Source organism: Gopherus evgoodei, chromosome 1 (genome assembly GCF_007399415.2).
Source record: "Gopherus evgoodei ecotype Sinaloan lineage chromosome 1, rGopEvg1_v1.p, whole genome shotgun sequence".
Taxonomy (NCBI): Eukaryota; Metazoa; Chordata; order Testudines; family Testudinidae; genus Gopherus; species Gopherus evgoodei.
Window position 1 is genome coordinate 217,207,802 of NC_044322.1, and position 19,047 is coordinate 217,226,848.

At 45.9% G+C, this 19,047-nt stretch overlaps 1 protein-coding gene across 2 annotated transcripts in view; it reads right to left on the reverse strand.

The window, feature by feature from the left end:
• The window catches only part of EPHA1 (EPH receptor A1), a 71,572-nt gene extending 56,237 nt beyond the window's left edge, over positions 1–15,335 (reverse strand). For both annotated transcript variants that reach the window (XM_030536482.1, XM_030536462.1), the window contains exons 1-2: positions 15,092–15,335; positions 8,597–8,664 (exon numbers count right to left, since the gene is read on the reverse strand). In XM_030536482.1, coding sequence (XP_030392342.1) covers positions 8,597–8,664; positions 15,092–15,188 — 165 coding nt within the window. In that variant the 5' untranslated portion in view covers positions 15,189–15,335. The remainder of the gene's footprint in view (positions 1–8,596; positions 8,665–15,091) is intronic.
• Between the last annotated feature and the right edge of the window lie 3,712 nt (positions 15,336–19,047).

Consider the following 19,047-nt stretch of genomic DNA (forward strand, 5'->3'; position numbering starts at 1 on the left):
GACTGGGATGAGGTCCACACCCTTATTACCGGATGTCAAAAGAAAACTACAGTAGAACCTCAGAGTTATGAACACCAGAGTTACAACCTGACCAGTCAAACACACACCTTATTTGGAACCAGAAGTGCACAATCAGGCAGCAAAGTCAAAAAAAAAAAAGAGAAGCAAATACAGCATGGTACTGTGTTAAACGTAAACTACTGAAAAAATAAAATGAAAGTTAAAAAAAGCTTTGACAAAGTAAGGAAACTGTTTCTGTGCTTGTTTCACTTATATTAAGATGGTTAAAAGCAGCATTTTTCTTCTGCATAATAAAGTTTCAAAGCTGAATTAAGTCAATGTTCAGTTGTAAACTTTTGAAAGAAAAACTATAACCCTTGATCCAAAGTTGATGTAAATCTATTTGTGTTAAATAAAAAGATTACTGTTGTTTTTAAAATTGTGTTATTCTACAACACACCAAGTAGCAGGATAATAAATGTGTTGTAAATCAGTTTGCTTACTTTTAGGATTCCAGATGAATTCATAACAGATAACACAGCACATGACTGGATCAATTCAGTCATTCTTGAAGTATGTCAGTTCAAGTACCCCATGCCAATCTGTACAGTTTAGAGTGTTAGGAGAAAAGTCAAGACAAATAACAAAGGACTTGATTTAAAGAGTCCTGATGAATTCAAGGGATCTGTCTTTAGCATGTGAGAATATCACAACAGACCTCACAATGCTTTACTGGATTCACTAGCTCAGAAACTCATAGACACGACAATATATTTCTAAACCCTCTGATAAAACTCCTTGAGAAAAGACAATTAACTCTGAAATAGTTACAAGAGAGGGGTGATGGTTAGAGAACCTTGTGGTGAAACTGCGGCCTAAGCTAAGTTGACTTGCGGCATAAAGAATGTTGGAAAGCTAACATCTATACAGGAGCAAAGAAAGGATTCATTGCCTCCACCAATAAATCTTCAAAGGTCTCATCAGTGGTGGATAACCTGGAGCTTTCAAGTTGTCTTCTGTCTGCTTAGCTATAGAGGCAGCAAGCATTTCTTGCTACTTTATCCACAAAGTAAACTGAAAATTTCTCCCAGCAAGAACAGCCATACTGAGTCAGACCAATGGTCCATATAGCTTAGTATCCTATTTTCCAACAGTGGCTAATGCCAATGCTTCAGAGAGTATGAACAAAAACAGGCAATCATCAAGTGATCCATCCCCTGTCATCTGCTTCCAGCTTCTAGCAATCAGAGGCTAGGGACACCCAAAGCATGGGACTGCATCCCTGACCATCTTGGCTAATAGTCATTGATGGACCTGTCCTACATCGACTTATTTAATTCTATTTTGAACCCTGCTATAGTTTTGGCCTTCACAATATCCCTTGGCAACAAGTTCCACAGGTTAACTGTGCGTTGTGTGAAGAAATACTTCCTTTTGCTTATTTTAAACCAGCTGCCTATTAATTTCATCGGGTGACCCCTGGTTCTTGTGTTATGTGAAAGTGTAAATAACACTTCCTTATTCACTTTCTCCACATCATTCATGATTGTATAGACCTTTGTCATATCCCGTCTTAGTTGTCTCTTTCCAAACTGAAAAGTCTCTGTTTTTCATTCTCTGTTCATACAGAAGCTGTTCCATACCCTTAATCATTTTTGTTGTCCTTCTCTGTACTTTTTCCAATTTTAATATATCTTTTTTAAGACGGGGTGACCAGAACTGCACACAGTATTCAAGGTGTGGACATACCATGGATTTATATAGTGGCATTATGATATTTTCTGTCTTATCTTCTACCCCTTTGTTAATGGTTCCTAACATTCTGTTAGCTTTTTTGACTGCCGCTGAACATTGAGAAGATGTTTTCAGAGAACTATCCACAATAACTATCCACAAGATCTCTTCCTTGAGTGGTAATAGATAATTTAGAGCCCATCATTTTGAGATTATGTTTTCTAATGTTCATTACTTCATATATCAACATTGAATTTCATCTGCCATTTTGTTGCCCATTCACCCAGTTTTGTGAGATCACTTTTTAACTCTGTTTTAAAATTAAGTATCCTAAGTAATTTTGTATCATCTCCAAATTTTGCCATCTCATTGTTTATCCCTTTTTTCAGATCATTTATGAGTATGTTGAACAGCACTGGTCCCAGTACACACACCACTATTTACCTCTTTCCATTCTGAATATTGACCATTTATTCCTACCCTTTTTTTTCTGTCTTTTAACCAGTTACTAATCCATGAGAGAACCTTCCCTCTTAGACCATGACAGCTTACTTTGCTTATGAGACCTTGATTAGAGACCTTTCAAAGGCTTCCTGAAAGTCCAAATGCATTATATCCATTGGTTCACCCTTGTCCATGTTTGTTTATCTCCTCAAAGAATTCTAATAGATTGGTGAGACGTGATTTCCCTTTCCAAAAGCTATGTTGACTCTTCTCCAGCAAACTGGGTTAATCTATGTACCTGATAATTCTGTTCTTTACAATAGTTATAACCAATTTGCCAGGTACTGGAGTTAGGCTTACCGGCCTACAATTGCCAGAATTGCCTCTGGAGCCTTTTTAAAAATTGGTGTCACATTAGCTATCCTCCAGTCAAGTGATAAAGAAGCTGATTTAAATGATAGGTTAGATATTACAATTAGAAGTTCTGCAATTTCACATTTGAATTCCTTCAGAACTCTTGGGTGAATACCACCTGGTCTTGGTGGCTTATTACTCTTTAATTTATCAGTTTGTTCTAAAACCTCCTCTACTGATAGCTCAATCTGGGACAGGTCCTCAGATTTGACACCTAAAAAGAATGGCTCAAGTTTGGGAATCTCCCTCATGTTCTCAGCCATGAAGACCGATGCAAAGAATTCATCGAGCTTCTTCGCAACAGCCTTGTCTTCCTTGAGTGTTTCTTTAGCACCTTGATCATCTAGTGGCCCCACTGATTATTTGGCAGGCTTCCTGCTTCTGATATACTTTTTTTTAAAGTATGCTGTTACCTAAAGACTCAAAAAGTAGTTGCTCTTCAGATTCTTTTTTGGTTTGACGAATTATACCTTTACACTTGACTTGCCAAAGTTTATGCGCCATTCTATTTTCCTCAGTAGGATTTAACTTCTAATTTTTAAGGGATGCCTTTGCCCATTGTTTTTGTGCTTGTGGCAACTTTTCATCTAATCACATTACAGTTACTGAGAAATAACAGCACAATGATTAAGCAAATCCCTGCAATCTTGTTGGTTGAAAACCAATACAGGTCAGAGATCAGGGAGTTCCATAAATGAAAAGTAATCAAACAGTCATGGAGCAGTAATCATAGAGTACCTTGTCTCAGGAAGTCTGAGCTCAATGCCCTTTCAAAATAGCCTCTCACCTCTCCTATCTCACTAGGCCTCTATTAGTAACTCCAGTACAACCACGGAAGTCTTTTGAATGCACATTGCAGTTAAGTCACTATCACTCTCTGCTGTACTGTACAGGCCATTTTGCAAGCAGGCAGGCTAAAAAGACAGTTTGTGTTTGTTGCCTGTTCTGTAAGAGTCTCCATAAAACCCATCTGGCAACCTGGATCTCTCAGTGCTCTAAGAATATTTGCTGCCCAATACGTACAGATGAACCTATTATTGCCAACCCCTTCTGTTCAAGAATCATGAGTCAGGCCCCAGATATAATGAAATTTCAAAATATATGGTCTCTTCTCTTTGCCTTTGATTTCTGAGCCTTTAGGGTACAAGCGGGTCACATTCTCCAGCATTTCTCTGCAACCACAAGGGCTAGAAACTTTTTTTAAATGGAAGGTGAGATATTCATGCACTCTCTTGATGCAAGCAGCTGGGGCTTTGGGAAATTCCCCCTCCCACACCAAACATTGTGACACCTACTCAAAAAATTACTTTGCCACTAACAGACAGAGTTTATTCTCTCTACACCACTCCATCTGCCCAATCCCCTAACTCAAAACTGGCACTCCTCACTCCCTGCTGCCTGATCCTAGGCTTTTCTTTCAACAGCTGGGGCTGCATACCTTTTCTTCAGTGTCCAAGAGTCCAAAGTGGGGTTTATATTGCTACCAACCTACTGGAGTGGAACATTTGGATTCAGTACTCCCCATTAGCCAGCTGGGAATACTATATTAGTCAAAGCCACATGATGGTGTCAAGGCAGGGGGAAAGACTGAGAAGTGTACTGGCATAACTATTTTGGTTAAACAAAATAATAATACTGGTAAAAGCCCTAGTATGGATGCAGTTCTGCTAGTTTATTCTGCTTCTTAAACTGGAATAAGTTATACTGATACAAGCACATTTATACTGATATAACTGGGATCTCACTGATGGAGCTGGGGTTATTGCATAGGAATTGTCATGCCCTGTAACTATTCCCAGCTCCAGAGAAACATAGAGAAGGGACATTATTTTCATTGCTGCTCTTTGGATAGTCATTACCAAAGCTGGCTATGCAGGCTTATCCTATGCAGATGAAGATATTATCTTGGTGCCAACTAGTGACACCCTTCCTGTGGTAATGACATGTGGCTATGCAGCACTTCATTTTATGCATAGTGCATCTTTAACTTTCTGGTAGTCTACTGAAGGCATCTGCTATTTTGTGTTCAGTTCAGACATTATGGAGAAGACAAAAAACCCATGCCGTCTTTTCGTAGAGTCTTTATTTTTGTTCTCTTTTTTATTTAGTTTTGATCTAAAACAAAAGTCATTTTACAGACAGCACATGTGTGATGTTGTGCAGTCTATATGGTTTTATAGAAATTTAATAAGTGAATATAATGTAACTGGAATATACTTCATGCAGAAGGTCTCTTGTAAGGTATCATTACAAAGCTTAGAATCTACTGAGTGTGATCATCCTATTTGTATAAATGTACCACTCTTGTATCTGAAACAAGAAATATGAAATAAAACTCTGAGGGCCTATTGTAATTATGTAAAGTGTGAAGGATTAATGGTGGTTTGGAATCTTGATGACTCCCATTAACCAGGACAATTGTCTGCAAATGGCTCTGTTTTACCTGCAAGTCTTCCTGTATTTGTGTGTGCTGGCAAGTGGGCAATGAAGTCTTGCAGTGACATGTGATCATGTCACCTGAACTGGAATCCATCTTTAACCTGGTGTCTTTCCATTGAGAAGGAGGGGCTGGGAACCCAGAGAGTGACAAAGGATTCTCGCCTTATGCAAAAGATAAAGGGGTGGAAGAGAACAGAGCGAGAGAGGAGCCATCATGAAGAATCCCCTAGCTACCACCTGAGCTGGAACAAGAGCTGTATCAGGGGAAAGAATTGTGCCCAGGCCTGAAAGGTGTCCAGTCTGAGTCAAAAATTTACTGAAGCATCTCTGAGGGTGAGATTATCTGTATTCAGAGTGATTAGACATAGATTTGTGCATTTTATTTTATTTTGTTTGGTGACTTACTTTGTTCTGTCTGTTGCTACTTGGAACCACTTAAATCCTACTTTCTGTATTTAATAAAATCACTTTTTACTTATGAATTAACTCAGAGTATGTATTAATACCTGGGGGAGCAAACAACTATGCATCTCTCTCTATCAGTGTTATAGAGGGCGAACAATTTATGAGTTTACCCTGCATAAGCTTTATACGGGGCAAAACGAATTTATTTGGGTTTAGACCCCATTGGGAGTTGGGCATCTGAGTGCTAAAGACAAGCACACTTCTGTTAGCTGCTTTCAGGTAAACCTGCAGCTTTGGGGCAGGTAATTCAGGCCCTGGATCTTTGTTGGAGCAGACGGGAGTGTCTGACTCAGCAAGACAGGGTGCTGGAGTCCTGAGCTGGCAGGGAAAACAGGAGCAGAAGTAGTCTTGGCACATCCAACCCATCACAACATGATTGCTTTGTTTGTACATAACAGATAAGAGCTGAAGAAAACCAAGCACTCTGTGAGATGTGTAAATGTCAGGTCAGAGTTTGTAGTGCTGGCAACTGGAAGAGTCATATTATGATTTGTAATAATAATAGATCTCAAAGCACTTTAAAAATGAGGCCAGTATCACTATTTCCATTTTACAGATAGGGAAACTCAGGCAGAGAGCAACATGACTTGCCCAAGGTCACCCAGCAGGCCAGTAGCACAAGCAGAACTAGAACCCCGGTCTCCTGAATTCCAGTCTAAGGCTCTATTCATTAGACCTGTGGTCACCAACAGGTCAGTCATATTGACTGGTCGATCCTAGAGGATCTCCCAGTCGATCGTGATCTCCAGCGGTGCCATGTGGCTGCAGCTAAGGCCTACCCTGGTCCCACGCTGCTCCTGGAAGCAGCCAGCATGGCCCTGCAGCCAGTGGTCTCCCTCTGCATGCTGCTCCCATTAATGCTTGCAGAGAGCAGCAGCTCATGGAGCTATGTGCCCTCCGTCCCCTCCCCCAGGGACTGCAGGTGTGCGCTGGCTCTTCCGGGAGTGGTGTGGGACCTGGGTAGGCATGTACCCTGCCTTGGCCTCACTGCTTCTGCCACCTATTGGGAGCTGCCAGAGGTAAATGCTGTCTGGCGGGAGGCTGCACCCAAAGCCCCAGCCCTGAGCCCTCTCCATGAGCCAGCATCTCAAGCCCCCTCTTGCACCCCAAGCCTCAGCCCTGAGCCCCCTCCCAGAGCTAGCATCCTGTACCCCCTTCTGCACCCCAACACTCTCTCCCAGCCTGGAGCCTCCATCTGCACCCAAACTCCCTTCCAGATCCTGCATCCTGCATTCCCTCCTGCATCCTAACACTGTCCCAGCCTGGAGCCCCCTCCTGCACCCCAACTCCCTCCTAGAGCTTGCACTTCTCACTCCTTCCTGTACCCCAACGCCACGCCCCAGGCTCAGCCCAGAGCCTCCTCCCACACTGTAAACCCCTCAGCCCCAGCCCAGAGCCTGCACCCCCTCCCGAACCCCAACCCCATACCCCAGTCCGGTGAAAGTGAGTGAGGGTCGGGGAGAGTGAGCAATGGGGGGGGGGGGAGGGCAGGGAAATGAAGTGAGTGGGGCGGAGTTTGGGGAAGGAGTGGGGCCTCGGGGAAGGAGTGGGAGTAGATCCTTGGTTGCCCTTAGATTCAAAAAGTGATCTTGGGCATAAAAAAAGTTGGAGACCACTGCACTAGACCATACTGCTTCTCCCTGGGGCAGTCTCTCAACTGACTGTTCACAGTCAATTAATGATTCAATATGTTCAGTTTACAACCAGTAAGCCCCCGAGAGGGAGTGAACAGAGAGTCCCACTTATTTTCAAATTGTTCAAGATTCCTCAAAATCATTAGGAATGGAAGTAGTTCTGTCATGGGTATTTCAATGGGGGTGGGAAGCACACACTGCACTTGCAACAAGGGACAGAGAAACTCAGGAGACAAGATAGGACATCAGTTTTATTCTTCCTCCTTCTGTATTTAGATTCAACATATGAATCCATTTGAAAGATTTCTTATTTAAATACCAACTGCCAATAATCACTAAAAAGTAACTATTATATTTCCTTAGTAATGGGATCCATGGCACGAGACTAACAGGGGGACTGCAGGGCAGGAGTGAGGGGCATTGGCAGGACTGTGTGGGGAGCCCAGCACAGGAATAGCAGGGGGGCTGCAGGGTAGGACTGAACGGCGATGGCAGAGCTGTGAGGGGAGCCCAGGACTGGAATAGCAGGGGGGCTGCAGGGCAGGACTGAGGGGCATTGGCAGAGCTGTGTGGGGAGCCCAGCACTGAAATACTATGGGGATCTGCAAGGCAGGACTAAGGTTAAGACTAAGGGCATGGCTACACTTGCAGATATAGAGCGCTTTCAGTTAAACCCACCTTCGGAGAGCACAGTAGGGAAAGAGCTGTAGTCTGTCCACAAAAGCACACTGGCATGCCCACATTTGCAGCACTTGCAACAGCATTCGGAGCGGTGCATAATGGCCAGTTATCCCAGCATGCAAGTGACTGCAACTTGCTTTTCAAATGGGGGTTGGGGGTGGGGTGAGGTGTGACAGGGAGTGTGTTGTGTGTATGTGGGGGCAGAGAGAGTGGGTTTTCGGGGGCTGAGACCATGTCAGCATGCTACCTTGTAAGTTCATACAGCAGCAGACCACCTCTCTCCTCCACCTCTCTCTCTCACACACTGCATTTTGCATTCCACACTAATGGTTGCTTTGTCTCCGAGCAGATAAGCAGCCGACCCTCAAAAATGGAGCTTTCGAAGGGCATATCCACATTCTTGCAGTGATTCAAAACAATGACAAGAGTGGCCACTTGACTTAAGGGGATTATGGGATGTTTCCGGAGGCTGATCAGAGTGCAGTAATGCAACACCCCGTTGCAGTGGGGGTGCAGTAATGCAACACTGCAGCGCTCCAGTGGGGGCACATCAAATCTTATTCCTCTCGCTGAGGTGGAGTATCAGGAGCGCTCCAGCTGCAGAGTCAGAGCGCTCTACATGCCTTGCCAGTGTGGATGGGTAGTGAGCTAGGGCGCTTTAATGTGCTCTAACTCGCAAGTACAGCCAAGCCCTAAGAGTCCCCTTTTGGAATTAACCCTTGATTTCTCTCCATGGCAGACAATACTCCAGAGTTCTGCCCTTCCTTCCCCAGCATCGTACTCACCCCTGTTTCTGGAGGATCCGGAAGCCAGCCCAGTTCACTCTGTGCAGTGCTTGTGTCCAGGAGATTCACTGCAAGCCAGAAGGAAAGGATGAGAAACCCAAATCCCACAATTTATGGAACAGACATAGAGAGCCTTCCCATTCTGTCACTGCTTCTTAGGTCACTACTGCTTTTGACTTTCCCCATTCTATTCACTGTGACCGTATCCAGGTCATTCAGCAATGTCTGCAGTTCTGTCCCACAATTCATAGCCACATCATCTCTCCCCAGTTCTTTCTTCTCCAACCAGGAAAAGAGCATGAAGAATCTTTGCCTTTGTGCCCAAACCCACACTTTTCCCTCAACCCACGCAACAGCACAGCTAGAGGAAAGATAGCATAGATCTCAGTAACACTGCAGCTACCCAAAATTCTTTCCAATCCACAAACCTAGGCAGCAAAAATCCAAAGAGGAGCCCTTCGTGAAGCCTATCAGAGTAGGCTTCCTCTCAGTGCTTCCCTACTCCCTTAAATGGGTACCGGACGCTGGGATAAATTAAAATGGGAATGCAATGCCCCCAAAGTGGCCTGGTAATGGAATCCTCTCCAAGAATCTCCCTTCAGAACAGAAGAAGCAAAGACAGAGGGATGAAAAGAGATAAGTGCTGAAGTGACTGAACAAATTACCACCACAAAAGATCAATCAGTGTTGCCTCAGGGAACTAGCCAAGGCTGGGGAAGGAGAGGAAGGAGGGTCATGGGAAGGTACAGTGTAAAGAGACCACATGAAGAGTGTAACCTCCACTGCATCAGTCACAGCAACCAGGAGCCTTTAGCAGCTAGTTTATGGATGTATCATCTCCCCTACATATGGAGCCATCCAACTGTTATTTTGTTTTTGTATTTAAGTTTCTAGGAGTCTTCCTGTCTGCAGGGGAAGCGGTCATTTTGCATTCAGCCCAGATGTAGCTGGTTGCAGAGAGACAAACACCATTCTCTCTCCCTCTCCTGCAGTCTTTACTCTGGTTTTCTTTTCCCTACTGACATTATAGAGCTTTCTTTCTTTATGGCAAAATATAACAGTGAAAAGAACAGGAGTACTTGTGGCACCTTAGAAACTAACAAATTTATTCGAGCATAAGCTTTCCTGGGCTACTGCCCACTTCATCAGAAGCTTATGCTCGAATAAATTTATTAGTCTCTAAGGTGCCACAAGTACTCCTGTTCTTTTTGCGGATACGCATTAACATAGCTGCTACTCTGAAACCTATAACAGTGAAAAGTTTATCAGTGCTTTGAAAGTGCAAAGGGCTGTACTAACATTAACTAATTATTATCCAGGACAGATACAGGACAGTATCAGCCCTAATTTGAGACTCCAGTGGGAGTGTTTCTGTCAGCTGTGTTTTAGTATTGACTGTCCACAACCACCCAGTTTCTCTCCTCTCCCTCTGTATTTCTATGGGGAGATCTTTAACTCAAAGATCTCCTCCATTTTCAGGGACGGGAATAAGAAAGAAATTTACAAGCTTTGTCTCAGCATTCACTTCCCTCCATATCCCAATATCTCCCTCACTAACCTTCCATCTCCCATCCCTCATACCCACAGTGTTCAACTTATCTTCTCTCCTTTGACTTTGCATCCTATGACCACCACCTTTCATCCTTTTCCTCTACAAATGCACTGCCTCAACTGCTTCGTGCAGTAGCTAACTCAGCAAGTGTGCAAGGGCTGCAGAATGCAGTATTGCCACTTCTCGTGGTTTTCTCATGAGTCTCAAGCTGTTTGGTGTTTTTCTTAGTGTCCTGACTCCTGGAAAGCATGTGATTAGGTGAGAATCCTGCTTTCAGTTTATTTTCCATCCCTCATGGCTGCTGTGAAAAAAATGAAAATGTCATCTGAGTGCACCCTAAAGTCTTGGGATATAGAAGCCAGTCTCATGATTTTTTGAGCCTTGGCTCATGATTTTTGAATGCTTTTGTAGTTGGCAATTCTGAGGCCAGGCCTACACTATAAAACTTTGCTGGCTCTGTTGGCCAAGGTATGAAGAGGAGTGTTCCCTAAAAGCCCCTAGTGTAGATAGTTATATCAGCAGAACTGCACTCTTCCATGTATTGCTTGTTTTTAGGCTTGGAAGGATTAGATTTTTATTGGTCAATGTTAGTCACAATTCATACAAACAGATGAAAAAATATTTCCATTGATAATCAAAATGTTCACGTAGGCAAACTAAAAAAATGCTGCTTGAGAATTTACTAGAGTTTGATTTCAGGAGACTTACTTTTTATATTTTGCTATGTGATGTTGACAATGTGTGTTTTAGCAATTATAAAGCTTTAACTTTTTGCATCTCAACATCTATTGTCACTAAATAATTATTGTCTGACCCCTCCCCCCACAATGATTTTCTACTACTGTGAAAATTTAAATTGATAAGCATTGAAAAACTGCTTAAAAATAAACATTGCTATTATCCATCTAAATGATCAAAAAATAAAGCCTGAATCCTGCTAAGTCTACTGGTTTGTCTTGGGGTGTGGATTGTGCCCAGGAATAAACTATACCAGCAAAGAATAGTTTTGCTGGTGTAAGCTGCATCCACACTATTCCAGGTCAGCTATACCAGCAAAGCTCTCCTAGTATAAACCTGGCCTGAGAATTACACTTTTGCAGCACAGAGAAAAATCCCTGAAGATGCCCTGTCAATTTCCACTAGCTTCACTCTGAGGGCCATATCCAATTGGACTGGGAAAGAACTAGGGGTGATAAAGTGCCATTTAAAGAGCCGGAATCTCTCTTTTGCTGCCCCTAACTAGATCAGTGTTGCCTGCCAGTTCAGAACAAGGATAGAACAAGGAGCCATGGTCTCAAGTTGCAGTCGGGGAGGTCTAGGTTGGATATTAGGAAAAACTTTTTCACTAGAAGGATGGTGTAGCACTGGAATAGGTTACCTAGGGAGGTGGTGGAATCTGCATCCTTACAGGTTTTTAAGGCCTGGCTTGACACAGCCCTGGCTTTCACAGCTTGACAGAGCCCTGACTGGGATGATTTAGTTGGGGTTGGTCCTGCTTTGAGCAGGCGATTGGACTAGATACCTCCTGAGGTTCCTTCCAACCCTGAGGGCTTGTCTACACCACAAAGTTGCAGTGCTGGTGAGGGGGTTACAGCGCTGCAACTTAGGAGGTGTACACATCTGCAGGGCATCACCAGCGCTGCAACTCCCTGTTTGCAGCGCTGGCCGTACTCCCGTTTTGTCTCGGGTGTAGAGGATTCAGCGCTGGTGATCCAGCGCTGGTAATTAAGTGTAGCCACTTACCAGCGCTTTTCTTGACCTCCGTGGAATAAGCAGGTATCCCAGCATACCTGAGGAAGCCTCTGGTAATCAAGCAGGTCTCCTTCCCCGGTTTGCTCTCGCGTTCCCCGAACCCCCGAGCAAGCAGGTCTCCTTCCCTGCGGTTTGCTCTCGCGTTCCCCGAACCCCCGTGCAAGCAGGTCTCCTTCCCTGCGGTTTGCAGGGGGGTTCGGGGAATGCGAGAGCAAACCGCGGCGAAGCTGGTCTCCTTCCCCGGTTTGCTCTCACGTTCCCCGAACCCCCGTGCAAGCAGGTCTCCTTCCCTGCAGTTTGCTCTTGCGTTCCCCGAATCCCCGTGCAAGCAGGTCTCCTTCCCTGCGGTTTGCAGGGAGGTTCGGGGAACGCGAGAGCAAACCGCGGCGAAGCTGGTCTCCTTCCCCGGTTTGCTCTCGCGTTCCCCGAACCCCCCTTGAAGCCGCCCAACAGCGCTGCAGTGTGGCCACATCTAACACCACTTGCAGCACTGGTTGCGTTCCCCAAATCCCCGAGCAAGCAGGTCTCCTTCCCTGCGGTTTGCAGGTGGGTTCGGGGAACACGAGAGCAAACCGCGGCGAAGCTGTAACAACCAGCGCTGCAAAATTGTAGATGTAGACATACCCTGATATTCTATGATTCTATGATTCTACAGCCAGCAGAGTGTAAAGTCCAGGAGAAAGCGTGTAAGAGATGAGTGGAATGAGGAAGCAGGGCATGGCCCAGAATCAGAGATAGGGCCATGAATACTTGTACCCTTCTCTTCTTCTTCCCCTCTTCACTCTATTCCCTCTGGGACTTTTGCGGTGATAACACTTCCATAGTACTGGAAGTCCCAAATCCTATCTGCACGAGGTGCTCTTCACTCCAGTCACTTCCTAGAGGACACAATATTTACCCCACACAAATAAGGGGCAGGATAAAGTGAGGGGAAAGAGACAGTTTTTATAAGGGTAGGGTGAGGAGAAAAATACAGTAGTGAGCAAGAGAGATTTAAGAACTTTCTAGGCAAGGAGAGGACCCAGCTGTGTGGAAGCTCATGCTGCCTTGGAGTGCCATCTGCTAGTACAGGATAGTTGCTGTGAGTTGTGGTGGGAACACATACATGCACTGCCTGCCCCCATGGACAGTGCACCAGCAAGGCAGGTCTCCACCCACAAGGCTCATAATTTGGATGCTGCATGGAGGGGGAGGGAAGGTAGTGTTGAGCCACTGACTTGCAATGTTAAGATATTAGGGGACAGAGGGCACACTGGTGGGACAGAGAGCTTGGCTGCCCATCCCCTAACATGTGGAAGTCTCACTGTTAGGTGGCATATAGTGAGGGAGAGAATCTCTCCAAAAGAAATAAGGGCCCCATCCACACTGGGACCCAAACATAGTCAGGGGATACGACCAGTGTAGATGAGTCCTGTTAGGGTATGTCTATCCTTTCGGCTGGGGGCACGATCCCCAGGGCAAGGAGACATACCTGCACAGGCTCTGATTGAAGTAGTGTGCTTACAAAAAAAAAAAAAAAAAAGGTAGCTGCCATGGCTGGCATCTGGAGCTAGCTGACCCAAGTACCCCTCCAGCAGAGACTCTAGGCATATACTGTAGCTGCCCTGAGTCCATGCCTGGTGCCTTGGATGGGTACATACTCGGGGAGGCTAGCCCCTCCTGCTGCTGTGGACTCATTCTATTTTTAGAGCTCTAGTTTGATCAGAAGCAGCAGAGATATGTCTCCTCAAGCTGCAATTTACACCCCAGCTCAAAGCATCTCAGGGCATGTCTACACATGTTCTAGGGTCTGGACTTGAGAAAGGGATCACAGCCACAACCAAACCAAAACAGTCTGAGGCAGGTGAACTGTTAGTGAAGGGGGCATGGCAGATGTATTTGAACAAGTTATCCAGTCCCCAAAATGTTATCACCAAGTATTCTTCCAACAGATAAGCCAGTTCCTGGAGTTCACTTGGAGCCCAATTTAGGTTCTAATCCAATCTAGCCCTCTCGGTGACAGATACAGTCAAACCTGTCTAGAAACTTATTTATCCGGAACCCTATTTAAAGTGTGTCTGAGAACAGCATCCAGTATAAAGCCCAGAGCAGGGCCAGAGAGAGGCCCATATCCTAATCCACACAGATGTGGATGGCTCTTCTAGCTGAGTGCTAGGGGAAGAGCAACTCCAGGAGAGGAGAACACTGAAGCCCCTCATACAAATGTGCAGAGAAAGGTGACAGAGACAGGTAGTGTAAAGGAGGGTCAGACAGTTCCACAAGTTCACTTTAACCTCTCAGAAAGGTAGAGAATCATTCCCCCACACCCTGTTCTACGCAGGGTCTGAATCCGTCACAAGCACCACACTGTCTAGGAGTATCTATCTCTATATCCGGCAAAAGGAGCTAAGTGGGACTGGAGGGAGAAGGAGCTAAGCAGGAAAGGGAAGTGGAGCAGAGGCAGGCCAAGAGGTGGAAAGGAAAGAGAAATGGGAGGGGGGAAGACAGGGATCAAAGGGAAGGCACAGGGCAGGGTAGATAAGTTGTGCAGAGTAGATGAACCCCCATACAGGTTCCTCGCCCTGCCACAAGGAAGTGGAAGGGGAGACCAGTACTGATGGGTTTTCTAATGCAGAAATCTCCACAAGAGCTACAAATCAAACAAAAACTGTTATTTTTGAAAATGTTAACTCCCCCCAGTCCCCAGAGAGATTCCTCAGGGAGAGGGGGAGTGGATTTATTCATTTGGTTTGTGTTTGAACGTGTAACCCCAGAGCTTGTGTTAAATGCAAAAGGAGAAAAATCCTTTCTGGACCTACAAATGCTTTAAGGTGTTGTGCTTAAAACTGACTGGGGGGAAGGCAGGTGCAGTTCTCTGAAGTTGCAGCAACATGACTGTTTCCCCAAGCACCTGGAGTGTGAAAATAGTTTACAAAGTCACAAAGAAAAGGAGTCAGACGTTAGTTTCCTGAGCAAACCCCACCTGTCAGTCTTCCCACACCCCTCCACACACACAATTCCCTGTCTTAATTTTACAACTCCTTCCCTCTCTATTTCGAGAAGTCTCTGCTTCCCATCCCCCACATCCCCAGGTCTCCCAAGGAACCTTCTGTTCCCACCCCTCTCTCAGCCAAGCCGTAGGGTTTCCTGTTGCTGGAGGCAGAGCCTTGCCCAGCTCCCGGGGGATAGGGGAGGCCAGGCACTATCCTTACCTTCTTTCCCAGCTGTCTCAGGAGGCAGGAAAGCACAAAGCAGGAGAAAGAGCCCAGTGGAGAGACCTGTCCTGCTGCCAGGGGATCTCAGTTCCATAGTCCCCGGGGAGGAAGCCCTGCTCCCAGCCCCTTGCACTCTGGGTCTCTGCTTCCTTGGCTCAGGCCCTAAACACTTGGCACTTGCTCCCTGTGCGTGAACTGCTCCTGGAGCCTCCTGATGGGAGCGCACACATTGCAAAATCTGCCTGCCTGGCCCGGAGTTATGATGAAAGACCAAAGCGAGGGGTGGAGAAGCCAGTTCTCTCCCTACCCACTTGCTGCTTTACCTGCTCTTTAAAGGGGCTGGTTACAGACTTCACATCTGGCAGGCAAATAAATCCACCTTAAAGGCAGCCAGCCACCTATTCCCGGGATCGTTCCTCCACCCGACCTTTGCTCCAATGTTATGCATGGCTCCTGGGTGCCATCTTCTGGGCTAGCGTTGCCACAGCCCCCATCCCGGATTAAAACAATGCGTCCTGCAACCTGAAAGTTGTTCCAGCTGCTTCTTGGTGACCTCAGTGAAAGGGCCTTAGCTGGTCAGTGTATTCCATTCCTTGACAGAGCACTAGGTAAAAAAGACAACGCCACTTTTATTTGGTTTTAATGTGTCCTATAGGAGATACTGGGACTGGAACATCTAAATAAGGAGATAAATCACAGAGGATGACATTGAAACCTTTTGAATGCCTGGACTGTTTCTAAACACACAAATCACTAATATCATGCAAAACTTTCTTGCACTGTTCATAGGTAATCCACTAGTCAGTAAAAGCAAGGAGTCCGGTGGCACCTTAAAGACTAACAGATTTATTTGGGCATAAGCTTTCGTGGGTAAAAAACTACTTCTTCAGATGCAACAAGTCAATGTCTTTTAGTCAGTGTCTCTTACCATCTCCCCTTATGGCTGAGCCACAGAGAATGTAGCTGTTACTGCTGCAATTACTGAGCCTGATCATTAGCTTTAGCTAGGGTGACCAGACAGCAAATGTGAAAAAATCAGGACAGAGAGTGGGGAGTAATAGGAGCCTATATAAGAAAAAAACCAAAAATCAGGACTGTCCCTATAAAATCGGGACATCTGGTCACCCTAACTCTAGCTGTCAATATATGTGCTTTAATCTTTGCAAGTCCCAGGTTCAGGCCCTGGCATTGGCCAAGATGGCAAATGTCGTACATGGCTGGAATCTGGTATCAGCAAAAGCAGCAGATGGGGCTGGTGTCTCAGTAAGAAAGGCCAAAAAGCAGGAGGGAATAGCAACAATCTTGGCAGATAGGCTGAATGAAGGGGGTGGTGGAGAACTCTCTCCTGACCTAGTTTTACCAGAGTGTTTGCTCTCTTAGGCCTTTACTCCATTGCTGTTTGCCCCATTCCAACTATTGTTGCAGCTGCACCAGTGTAAAACCAAAGTGTAGACAAGAAAAGAGGCAATTTACACCAATGGAGTGTACCCATTTCAAGCTCCATCAAATCAAATATTGCACCTTGCCTTCTTACTCTAGGGGTTTGCACTGGCGCAGCTACACCAAAGGTGGGTCATCAGTATCTGAAATTGGGGCAACCTCTATAGACGAGGCCTGAGACAGAGATTGTGCTGAGGAGATGGAGAGAACCAGCATTAGGAGAGGGGGATTGCACTGGGGATGACAATTCTAGTTGGGTTCAACAGTTGGAAGAAGTCACAGCAGGGGGAGAAGAAGAAAGAGAGCTGAGGACTCACTTTCAGGTCCTTAGCACTGTAAGAAGTGTGTCTGTGTATATGGTGTTTTCACAGCTTCAGAAGGACACTCCAGAAATTCTAGCAGCAAGTTTATCAAACAGCCACCCCTCTGATATGACCTGTTCAGGAATTTCCTGTCCACGGCTCCTGTACAAGGCTGTCATTTCTCTATGTTGCCATTTCATCAGCCATAGCCAGCCAACTATTGGGAGTCTGAACAACAGGGTTTTTGGGTCTTAGCTAGTTAGGGTATGTCTACACTATGAGATAAATTCGATTTAACATAAACCGGTTTTATAAAACAGATATTATAAAGTCGATTGCGCGCAGCCACGCTAGGTACATTAATTCGGCGTTGTGCGTCCATGGTCCGAGGCTAGAGTCGATTTCTGGAGCGTTGCACTGTGGGTAGCTATCCCGTAGCTATCCCATAGTTCCCGCAGTCTTCCTCGCCCCTTAGAATTCTGGTTTGAGAGCCCAGTGCCTGATGGGGCAAAATCATTGTCGCAGGTGGCTCTGGGTACAGCCTCACCCTTCCCCAAGTGAAAGAAGCAGACAACCGTTTCGTGCCTTTTTTCCTGGGTGAACTGTGCAGACGCCATAGCACTGCAAGCATGGACCCCGCTCAGATCAACACCACGATCGTGAACGTTGTAAACACCTCACGCATTCTCGTGCAGTCTATGGTGAACCATGAACTGCAAAGCCAGGCGAGGAGGAGGAGACAGCTATGGCAGCGCGGCGACGAGAGTGATGAGGACATGTAAACTGAATTCTCCTTAACCTCTGGCCCCTGCGCTTTGGAGATCCTGCTGGTAATGGGGCAGGTTCTACCCATTAAACGCAGATTTTGGGCCCGAGAAACAAGCACAGACTGGTGGGACTGCATAGTTTTGCAGGTGTGGGACGATTTGCAGTGGCTGCGAAACTTTTACATGCGTTAAGAGCACTTTCATGGAACTTTGTGACTTGCTTTCTCCTGCCCTGAAGTGCCAGAATACCAAGATGAGAGCAGCCCTCACAGTGGAGAAGCAAGTGGCAATAGCACTGTGGAAGCTTGCAACGCCAGACAGCTACCGGTCAGTCGGGAATCAATTTGGAGTGGGAAAATCTACTGTGGGGGCTGCTGTGATGCAAGTAGCCAAAGCAATCACTAAGCTGCTGCTACAAAAGGTTGTGACTCTAGGAAACGTGCAGGCCATAGTAGATGGCTTTGCTGCAATGGGATTCCCTAACTGTGGGGGGGCGATAGATGGAACACATATCCCTATCTTGGCACCGGCACACCAGGCCACCCAGTACGTAAACTGCAAGGGGTACTTTCAATGGTGCTGCAAGCAGTGGTGGATCACAAGGGATGTTTCACCAACATCCACGTGGGATGGCCAGGAAGGGTTCATGACGCTCGAGTCTTCAGAAGCACTGCTCTGTTTAAAATGCTGCAGCAAGGAATTTACTTCCCAGACCAGGAAATAACTATTGGGGATGTTGAAATGCCTGTAGTTATCCTGGGGGACCCAGCCTACCCCTTGATGCCATGGCTCATGAAGCCATACACAGGCAGCCTGGTCAGTGGTCAGGAGCTGTTCAACTACAGGCTGAGCAAGTGCAGAATGGTGGTAGAATGTGCCTTTGGCCATTTAAAGGCGCGCTGGCGCACATTACTGACTCACTCAGACCTCAGCCAAACCAATGTCCCCTTTGTTATTGCTGCTTGCTGTGTGCTCCACAATCTTTGTGAGAGTAAGGGGGAGACCTTTATGGTGGGGTGGGAGGCTGAGGCAAATCACCTGGCTGCTGATTACGCGCAGCCAGACACCAGGGTGATTAGAAGAGAACACTGGGAAGCGATGCGCATCAGAGAAGCTTTGAAAACGAGTTTCATCACAGGCCAGGGTACGGTGCGACTGCTGTGTTTGTTTCCCCTTGATGAACCCCACCCCCTTGATTGACTCATTCCCTGTAAGCAACCCACCCTCCCTCTTCAATTACAGCTTGCTTAAGAAAATAAAGTCACTATCGTTTAAAAATCATGTATTCTTTATTAAAAAGCTCATTATAAAAAGAGGGAGAGAACTGGCAAGGTAGCCTGGATGCGGTTTGGGAGGAGGATAGGAGGGAAGGAAAAGGCCACTAAAATCATTTCAATGTAATGACAGCCTTTTGGTTGGGCTGTCCACGGGGGTGGAGTGGGTG